General features: G+C 42.1%; 1 protein-coding gene across 1 annotated transcript in view; it reads left to right on the forward strand.

Annotated features, from left to right (window-relative positions):
* Positions 1–7,043, forward strand: part of cubn (cubilin (intrinsic factor-cobalamin receptor)) — a 63,613-nt gene extending 56,570 nt beyond the window's left edge. The window contains exons 63-67 of the mRNA XM_074621961.1: positions 131–275; positions 874–1,055; positions 2,556–2,721; positions 4,930–5,165; positions 6,730–7,043. Coding sequence (XP_074478062.1) covers positions 131–275; positions 874–1,055; positions 2,556–2,721; positions 4,930–5,165; positions 6,730–6,837 — 837 coding nt within the window. The 3' untranslated portion in view covers positions 6,838–7,043. The remainder of the gene's footprint in view (positions 1–130; positions 276–873; positions 1,056–2,555; positions 2,722–4,929; positions 5,166–6,729) is intronic.
* Positions 7,044–10,522: the final 3,479 nt, after the last annotated feature.

A 10,522-nucleotide genomic window follows, 5' to 3' on the forward strand; every position in this document is an offset into this window, starting at 1 on the left:
TTTGAACATGTTGGGAGTGACGGCACTCTCGATCAGTGGAGAGAGGGGAGGGATTATGGGATGTATCAGCTCCTGCACAGCTACGGTATTGTCGCATTTATTCTGAATGAGGTGATTCTTGTGTTTCCAGGGAGACTACGGGCAGTCACATAAGTTCTGTGCATCAGATGACCATCCACCAGACTTCTACAGCTACGGCAGAACAATCCTCATGGACTTCAGATCTGACACCTTCATGGCAGGAAATGGCCTGAGCGTCACCTATCAGATCGCCAGTACGTATCGGTAGAAAACTAGAAGCTAGACGACAAACGAAAGCAAGATATCCTGCTCAAGTAGAGGCACTGTTACTTAGTTTCCTTTAACAGTCTGTGGCTCGAAATGTGTGTGTGTGCAAAGAAGAGAATGTAGATTAATGTCTGGAAACCTTGACCCATATGTACCAGTAACACCTTCCCACCAGTCAGCTCCGCTTCACTGACCGACACTTATCAACTACTTATCAGTGCTATCTGTTTTGAAAGGTTAGGTCACCCAAATTACAGAAAATAAAACATGTTCGGATGGTTCGATCCATGCATATAGTCTTTATTTAATGTTCCAGGTTGTGAGATTTCTGGCTTCATCCCAGTACGGTGGAGCTGAATGCATCTCATTTGATAAAAGTCAACATGTCTCTCCAAAAACAGTGTCCATGTTTCTCTGGATAATCCACACAATACACTGTTGTACAGTTTTCATTGACTCCTTTTCCTGAAGTAATGGTCCCAATGGAAACTGCTCAGCTGGTTTTGAAATAGAGGGGGGGGGTTTGTGTACTGAGGGAACTCGGTTCCAGATAAATGCTCTGACTGTGCCGGTGGTGATTTCCAGGCTGTAGCCGAACCTACGAACAGGAATATGGCTACCTGAAGAGCCCGGGCTGGCCTGACCTCTACCCCCACAACGTGGACTGCACCATCATCCTGAAGGCACCACCCAACAACTACATCTCCTTCTTCTTTAACAGCTTCAATGTGGAGAGCCACAGCCAATGTCAATTTGACTACCTGGAGGTAAAACAACCAGACACATATTTATTTCAAATATATATATTTGTCATATCATCTTAAAATATGGCCCATGTATGATCGCATATGCAATAATCAAAGTGTTGTTCAACGGGCCGGTGTGTAGGATTTAGTGGCATCTAGCAGTGAGGTTGCAGGTTGAAACCTCTCCTGTGTGCTCAGCGTGTAGGACAGGGGTCAGCAACCTGTGGCTCCGGAGCCATATGCGGCTCTTTAGCTCCTCTCTGGTGGCTCCCTGTGGATTTTTAAAAATGGAAATGAATAACTGTTTGTTGTTTATATTTTCATTTTTATTTATCATTGATGAAGGTCTATGGTATGACGGTACGACGGAGTATTAGGGCCACATTGAGGAAAAATAAAAAATCTGAGATTTGGAGAATAAAGTCATAATATTATGAGAACAAAGTTCATAATATTATGAGAACAAAGTTCATAATATTATTAGAATAAAGTCATAATATTATGAGAATAAAGTTCATAATATTATTAGAATAAAGTCATAATATTATTAGAACAAAGTTCATAATATTATTAGAATAAAGTCATAATATTATTAGAACAAAGTTCATAATATTATTAGAATAAAGTCATAATATTATTAGAACAAAGTTCATAATATTATTAGAATAAAGTCATAATATTATGAGAATAAAGTCATAATATTATGAGAATAAAGTCATAATATTAGAAAGTAGTATTTTTACGTGTTATTTTCTTTTTTTCTTATAAAGTTCTGACTTTATTCTCAGAATTTTACGACTTTTTTCTCGTTAATTTATGACCTTATTCTCGTAATATTACGACTTTGTTCTGTAAATCTTTGATTTTTTCCCCCCTTAATGTGGCCCTAATACTCCGTAGTACATTTGCACTTATATACTATATACTTAGACTATAAACTGTGTTACCTTCATCACAATGATCAAATGTTTTGTGGCTCCAGACAGATTTCTTTTTTTTTTGTTTTGCCTAAAATGGCTCTTTTGATAGTAAAGGTTGCTGACTCCTGGTGTAGGACAACTATGGTGGCTGACACGAAAACCTGAATGTCCCTCTCTAGAGCTGTTGTCAGAGCAGCGTAGGTGATTTAGACAATACCAGAACCAGAGTGTGTGTGTGCGGGAAGTGAGTGGTGAAGCGAGAGAGAGAGAGAGAGAGAGAGAGAGAGAGAGAGAGAGTGGACTAGTGAGCTAGTGGAGCGGAAGACAGAGTTAGTTTAGCTCTGAGAATATCAGTGAATGTTCAGGAGACGTTTCAGCTCCTCCAGACCAACAGAGGTTTCACGGCTCATTCCAAGATAACATAAACATAACTATTCTTAGTTTCAGGTGATCATATCCTGTATGCTTATTTCTTGTTTCTATATCCACTACTATGTAGTACTATGTAGTATTATGTAGTAGTACTATCTACTTCTACTAAGTCCGTGTACCTTTGACCATACAGCAAGTCTTCATGAGGGATCTATCTGTTGTCTCTCAGATCCGTAATGGCAGCACAGCGGACTCCCAGCTGATTGGTCGGTTCTGCGGCAGCACGTTGCCCAGCCCCGTCTTCCCACGATCCAACCTGCTCTACTTACGCTTCAAGAGTGACGCCTCATTCGTCCGTGCTGGCTTCGAGGCCACGTGGACATCCTCCGCTAACGGTCAGAGCTCAACTGTTTTATACACATGATTTCAAAGCAGGTTCTATGAAACATCGAGAGCTTACAGGTTCCCATGACAACCGGACACCAGAGCAGCTGCTGTCACCAAGTAATACGTCTGAAATCTGTTTTCTCAATGGGTCCGGTCCCTCCACGGTGTGTTATTTCTGCAGTTGGTGAGAAGCTGAAAGCCAACCTGAACAGTAAAGCCAACGCTGAAGTGCCTTCAACTTGCATTCTTTCTACCAGCCAGCAGGGGGCGACTCCTCTGATTGTATAGAAGTCTATGAGAAAATGAGCCTCCTTCTCTCTTGATTTATTACCTCAGTAAACATTGTAAACATGAGTTTATGGTCTCAATCGCTAGTTTCAAGTCTTCTTCAATACAGAATGATGATCATTTAGTAAACTATGGTCCCATTTAGAGTCAAATAGACCATAAAGCAGGGGATGCTTTAGAGCGTGGTGGCTACCTTCTGATTGACAGGTCGCTACCACGGCGTTGTCCGGTCTGGGAGTTGTCCGTGTTTTAGTCTTTAGCGCATTTGCGCCTAAAAATGTTTTATTCAGCGTTCGGTTGCGATTGGCTCTACCCTCTCCAAGATGGCGACGGCCAAAACCAGTCCACCAGTCCACAAACCAATGGGTGATGTCACGGTGACTATATCCACTTCTTCAATACAGTCTATGGTAAAAACACAATGGATTTCATGTTGGACATCCAAAGCTCTCATACATACAAAACAGAGAAATCCCATTTTGTTTAGAAAAAAAACAGATTCTCTCTGTGGATCTCCCTGAATACCTGACCTCTGTTTCTGTTTTAAGTTTATGGGCATTTAAGCAATTTAGTAATGCAATTCCATAAAATAACCTGCAAGAGACCTTTTTTTTTAAACTTTTTTTATTTTTATGAATTGTCAAAATTGAAGCAACAGAAGCCAAAATGTATGAGCGAAGCTCCAAACACACTAGATCAGTCTTTCAGTAGACCCTGTCTGCTTGCAATCCCCCAATGTCTTTCAGTTTGAAACGCTGTCAGTCTGTAGTCTAATGCTGCGTTAACACTATGAGCAACACAGAGACATTCTACCAGTCATTGTGAATGGAAGCTACAAACTGACTGTTCAGTTAACTTACAAAACATGCTAAATTCATCATTTCTAGCTCATTGTAGCCGACACAGGTAATGTTTAAAAAGGTAAAAAGACAAATGCATGTAAACTTGGAAAAAAAAAGGTTTGGAAATTTGTATTTGGTGGATTATTTCTCTGTTGTTACAATGCTAATTGGCATTATATTTTACATCGTTGGAAAGCCTGTTTATTGACCTTCACAATGATGTCCAACTTGTAAGGATCATGCATTTGTGGGATGAGCAGCACAGCTGATTATGCGGGTAGCGCCCAAGGGAAATTTGCCAAAATTCTCTGCCAATGGTAAACAATACCTGTTGGTATTGACTCTTGTTTTGAGCACCTGTGTACATGGGGCCTGCTGGGTGCTGCGCTCTACTAAAGTGATCATTTGGTGTCTGCTCCAAGCATCGACATGCCACATTTGTCTAATCTGGATAAGGCCCGTGCGATAGGAAAAGTTGAAGCTGGTGTTCCGCTAAACCAAGTTGCAGCATTATTTGGAGTCAGCCCTGGTACCGTTTCCAAATTAAAGGCCAAGTTCCGTGAAACCGGTGATGTCAAAGACGGACCGCGAATTGGGCGTCCCAGGAAGACACCCCAAGAAAACCGGTTCATCACCCTTACAGCACTGAAGGCACCATAGGCTATCTTTCTAGAGATTTGCAGGCAAGGTTTGCAGGACGTTATGGCATACAGATCTCTGATCAGACGGTCAGGAACAGAATGCACACAGCCAATCTCAGAGCTCATAAGGCTACCAGGAAGCCTGCAATGACTGCCCTTCACCGTCAAGCCCGTTTGCGCTGGTGTCGACAACACAGACAATGGAACCTGAACATGTGGGGGAATCGCCATGTTCAGTGATGAGTCCAGGTTCTGTCTGCGGAAGTTGGATGGCAGGGCTGTTATTCTCTAGGTTGTATCTGGTGTATCTTTATGTGCTGCTGTTTTTTTTCATGCTTATCACTGCTTGTAATAACACTACTGCCTGGGAGCACATGTCTTCCTGTTTGCTTCCCCGGTTTTCCTCTCAGCTGAAGCATCTCTGTTTAATATGTTTGTGTACCAGGTTGTGGTGGTACTCTGTATGGAGACCATGGCTCATTCTCCAGTCCCAACTACCCAGGCACCTATCCCAACGGTACCAACTGTGAATGGGGCATCACGGCACCCAGAGGTCGTGTGGTGACCATCACCTTTGCCCAGATCAGCATTGACGACCCTGGAGATTGCCAGAACAACTTCTTGAAGTTGTATAATGGCCCAGACGCCTCGTCACCACCTGTTGGACCTTACTGTGGAGTGGTACGTAATCCGAGATAGAAGCAGTCACTGTTTCACCTGGAATGCAAACTAACAGCCCAGACACACCAGGAACGTCAGCACCGCGTGGCGGCTGCGTTACCTGTTGTCTTTTATTTCGACGTCCGTGTTAACAGGTTAGAGCAGCCACACTGCCCGCGTGTCTCAGCTGCGTTTCTTCTAGAGAATAGAGGTCTCGCCTATTTTTGACACGTGCCACGCGCGTCTCACAGCAACAACAGACAGTGAAAGTGATCTATTGACTGTATATTAACATCCTATCAGCAAGATTACTACAGTTTCGATGTCTATCTGTAAAATATGTTACGGAGATGAAAAAAAAGTAAAGATTTATTTTTAAATCAACACTCCCTACTTTCGTTTCAAAATAAAAGCCCTCAAGCATTTTTTCTGCGGACAGAATTCCTTCATTTGTTAACACAAGGCTTTTATTCTGAAATATGAGCAGTCAGTGCTGTGGAACATGCAGTGACTTAGAGAGCTCCATGAATTGTGAAGTATGGCATTTAAATCAACACTTCCTGCTTTCATTTCAAAATAAAAGCCCTCGAGCGTTTTTTTCTGTACGCAGAATTCCTTCATTTGTTAACACAAGGCGTTTATTCTGAAATATGTGCCGGACAGTGTTCTAGAACATGCAGGTACTTGGAGAGCTCCATGAATGAATATAGAATAGAGTTTTAATTGTGGATTATTACTATTATTTACAAATTACCAAACGTTTCTTAACCTTTCTCTGTTTAAAATAAATATAATTGTTATTTATAATTAAATGAAATGGCCATTAAAAGGCAAACTCTATGTAGAAAGAAAGGGCTGACAGCAGCAGCTGCAGAAACGCAGCAGACATGCAGCAGACACGCAGCTGGTGTGAACGCCCGACGCGTGAATCACGCAGCCAACATCCTATGCTGCCGCCAAGCTCTCCTAACGTTTCTGGTGTGTCCGAGGACTTAGAGGGATATTTACGAAGCCTGTCAGCGGCAGATAAAAACACTTTTTAAACTTAATGAGGTGTTTTAAGACTCTAGATGTAAATGAGCCCAACATCACTCCAGTTCCCTTTAATGAGCACACAGCCAAGCTGGTGGAACCTGACTCTGATACAGTGTGTAACAGCACAGCCCAATCAACATGCTGCTAAACGACATCCCATTTCAGGGCTGATTTGACGTGAGTTGCACAAGTCTGGGAAAGAAATGCAAAACAAAGTGTTTTCTGCTGCTGAACTTGGAATATTGGTAGAAGAGAAGTGTGTTCTGATCCTGCATGAAGACGTCTATATGTGAGGAGGTATCAGTTAAATAGCCTGATGATGTCAGCTCAACAAAAACATGGAGCGAGTCACGACGAGTCAGTGTGAGAGATTTCTGGATAAAAATGTTGATTATCAATCCACATATTAGAGATATGAGTGAGATACTGTGCTCTCCTGTGTATTTCTCAGCCATATACTATATATATATAATTGATATACTGTATATACATATGTGTGTAAATGAAGGACTGTGAATGATAGTTTGTCCTCTGTGTGTCGTTTGTTCAGCAAACCAACATCGCTCCGTTCACGGCCTCCTCCCATCAAGTCTACGTGGTTTTCCGAGCCCAGTACGCCACCCTGCCTTCAGGGTTCAGACTCACTTGGAGCAGCTGAGAGACACACACACACACACACACACACACACACACACACGCACACACACACACACACACACACACACACACACACACGCACACACAGTTGCTGACTAATTTCCTAATCACATTTTAAAGGTAAACACCTTTCTATGCGTTTTTGTAAACAAACCGATGTAATAATAATAATGTGAATAATGTGAATAATAAATATTTGCTGACAACAAATACATGATTTGTCATTTCAGATGTTCAGTTTAATTTTATTCTATTCATTTTAAACCAGAGTGCTACTGACCTGCTGCTGCCACACACTTTCAGAAGATAACATAAAGGCCTCAGAATGAGCCTTCATGACGTGTCCTACTGCATGTTAAACAAACCAATGAATGGACTACAAGTCTCACAGCGATTCAACACATATCCGTTCCATTGTGGCACAATGCAAGAAGAAACCTTCTATACACCGATCAGTCGTAACATTAAAAGGTCCCATATTGTAAAAAGTGAGATTTTCTTGTTTTTTACATTATAAAGCAGGTTTAAGTGCTTTATTAATACTGTTAAACAAAACGTTCTATATACGGAGAAATACACACAGCCCGTATTCAGAAATTGTGCGTTTGAAACAAGCCGTTAGGATTTCTGTCCATTTGTGATGTCACAAATATACAATATTTAGACCATTACACGGTTTTAAACATAAACATTCTAAATGTGTCCCAGTTTATCTCCTGTTGCAGTGTAATGTCATCAGCTGACAGGAAGTAAACATGGACCCAAACTGTTGCCTAGCAACACAATTCCGTTCCAATTTCGTTGAAATGCACTAAAACGGAGCGTTTAAGACAGGGTGAATACAGGCATATTCAGACAGACGGTACGAGGAAAATAATGTTTTTTTTTTTAACATTACAGCATGTAAACATGTTCTAGTAGAAACCAAAAATACAAGTATGAACCTGAAAATGAGCATGATATGGGACCTTTAAGACCACCGACAGGTGAAGTGAATAACATTGATTATCTCGTTACAATGGCACCTGGCAGTGGGGGGGGGGGATATATTAGACAGCAAGTGAACATTTTGAACTTTGTGTTGGAAGCATAAAAAATGGGCGAGCGTAAGGATGTGAGCGTCTTTGACAAAGGCCAAATAGAGCTGTCTAGACGACCGGGTCAGAGCATCTCCAGAACTGCAGCTCTTGTGGGATGTTCCCGGTCTGCAATGGTCAGGACCTACCAAAAGTGGTCCAAGGAAGGAAAACCAGTGAACCGGCGACAGGGTCAGACCTGAGGCTCGTTGATGCACGTGGGGAGTGAAGGCTGGCCCGTGTTGTCTGATCCAATAGAAGAGCTACTGGAGTTCAAACTGCTGAAAAAGTTAATGCTGGTTCTGATAGAAAGCTGTCAGAACACACAGTGAGGAGCAGTTTGTTAAGTACGGGGCTGCTTAGCAGCAGACCGGTCAGGGTGCCCCGTGCTGACCTAATGTTATGGCTGATCGGTGTATATTGCATTGTCATAAGTTATGGACACACACACACACACACACACACACACACACACATCATCTACAGTTGGAAACACACACATGAAAACACACTCAAAGACAAACAGTGCCCTCTGTTGGCTTTGATGGTATCTCAGATATACAGTATACAGTGTATATATATATGTATGTGTATATATATATATATATATACATATATATATGTATATATATATATATATATATACTGGAGGGTCGTCAGCTTGATTGAGCTCACCTGGTAGGATGAGGGTTAAATACATTAAACGCACATTCTTCTTGTACTTTTGGGTACTTTCACCTACCAAAAACGTTACACTATAGTGAGATGGCTCTTAGGCCTCATTAGGAGTGATGGCTGACACCTGCTCAGTCTCTCTTCTCCCCAGGTTACTTGGTTTGGTTGGACTTTGGTTTGTTAGGGCCCGAAAACCGACAACGTCAGGCCAGCGAGGACCCTATTGAAACTGTAGGAATGTATTCTTTTTCTCTCAAATGAATCGTCTTTTTGACGGCCTTAACATGCTCAAAAAGTTGTTAAACTTGGCACACGTATCAGACGCGGTGAAAAAATTGATATTTTAAGGGTCTCGGGCTTGGCTGTTGCAAAGTGGCTCGATAGCGCCCCCTAGAAATTTGGAAAAATTGAGACCCTCGCTTCTTTTTCACCTACATGTATGAAATCTGGCAGACAGATGTAACATGTGGAGATGCACAGAAAAGCCTCTTGGAGGTATGCCCAAAACTCAACTGGAAGTATTTTTAATTCAATGTGTGATTTTCGCCCGTTTTTAGCGTTTTATAGGCCGTGTACTTTAACGAACTCCTACAGATTTAATCAGAAAGACTTGAAATTTGGTCAGGACCATTTTAAGACCTTAAAGATGAAGAGTTATTCAAATGGCGAGTTTTCACTGAACGGCCTGACCGTGGCGTGGCGGCCATTTTGAGCCATTCGCCATAAAACAGGAAGTTGTTGTAAGTCCACTGTACATAGTCCGATCTGCCCCAAATTTCTCAGGCATGATGAGGGTCTAGTCTTGAGGACATGTACATGCGAAAATAGACTCATAGCCCCGCCCCAAGACGTTAGCCACGCTCCCTTTCATAACTCATGAACCGTTTGTCGTAGAGTCTTGTGGGAGGTGTCATATCACTCAGCAGGGAGTTCCTGTTTCAATGGTATTGTTATCTCCGCTCCATACACATTAGCCACGCCCCCTTTCATAACTCGTGAACCGTTTGTCGTAGAGTCTTGTGGCAGGCGTCATTGCGCTCATCAGAGTTCCGGTTTCATTGTGACTGGCCGCGTCGATCGGCGTCCCACCTGTACCCCCGACGCGCAGGAAGGAGCGAGGGCCCATTCATCACTGCTCGCAGCTTTAATTTATCTTTGTTTTCTTCATCGTGGATGAGAAGTCCTAGAAGCGCTCAGAAAAATGGAATGAAACATTTACAATTTCATGGTAACAGAACAAATGTCATCTGCTGATGAGGAACACGTCAAACAGTCAAAAAGCCCCAGAAAAAGCAAGTATATAGGTGGACTATCTGTAAGAATTGTTTGCATCTGACACACAGGTAGGTATTCACATTAACAGGTCTTACAGACATGGTGAGCTGGTGTTTTCACTTCAACTACGGACTTTCCTTGTTTCAAAGAATATTTCTTCTTAATTTTCATGACAAAGGACGACTGTATACCGGCCATTGTCTGTGTGTATCTCTCATGTAATATCTTATTTGCTTTGTTGTGTTGTGGCTCATCATTCCTCCCCAGGACAGAATGTGTGTAGGTGGGAGGCTGTGGATGTTATGTTATGATTATGGAGGCCTCTTCAGAGAGACAGGCGGCCTACATTAGGCCCACCAACGCCAGCGCAGATGCTCCATACATTTCCATTCATTAGAGACACAGTGAAGAATGTGGCGTGGTCATGAGGCAGGGGGAGTGAAGTCATCTCTTCAAAGTCGTCTTATTGCTGTTTCTTATAGTATTCTGGGGTTCACTGAATGCTTACAGAACACACAGTGATCATTACATCTGAATAAAATCTAATGGAGAATCAGAATCCTACAAAACTACTATAACTCAGTTTAAGTACCATTAATCACTGGTAAGATGAGCTGCAGAGTGGAAAATATATTGTAGCGGACTCTAAATCCATCCATC

Source organism: Sebastes fasciatus, chromosome 21 (assembly GCF_043250625.1).
Source record: "Sebastes fasciatus isolate fSebFas1 chromosome 21, fSebFas1.pri, whole genome shotgun sequence".
In the NCBI taxonomy this organism is placed as follows: domain Eukaryota; kingdom Metazoa; phylum Chordata; class Actinopteri; order Perciformes; family Sebastidae; genus Sebastes; species Sebastes fasciatus.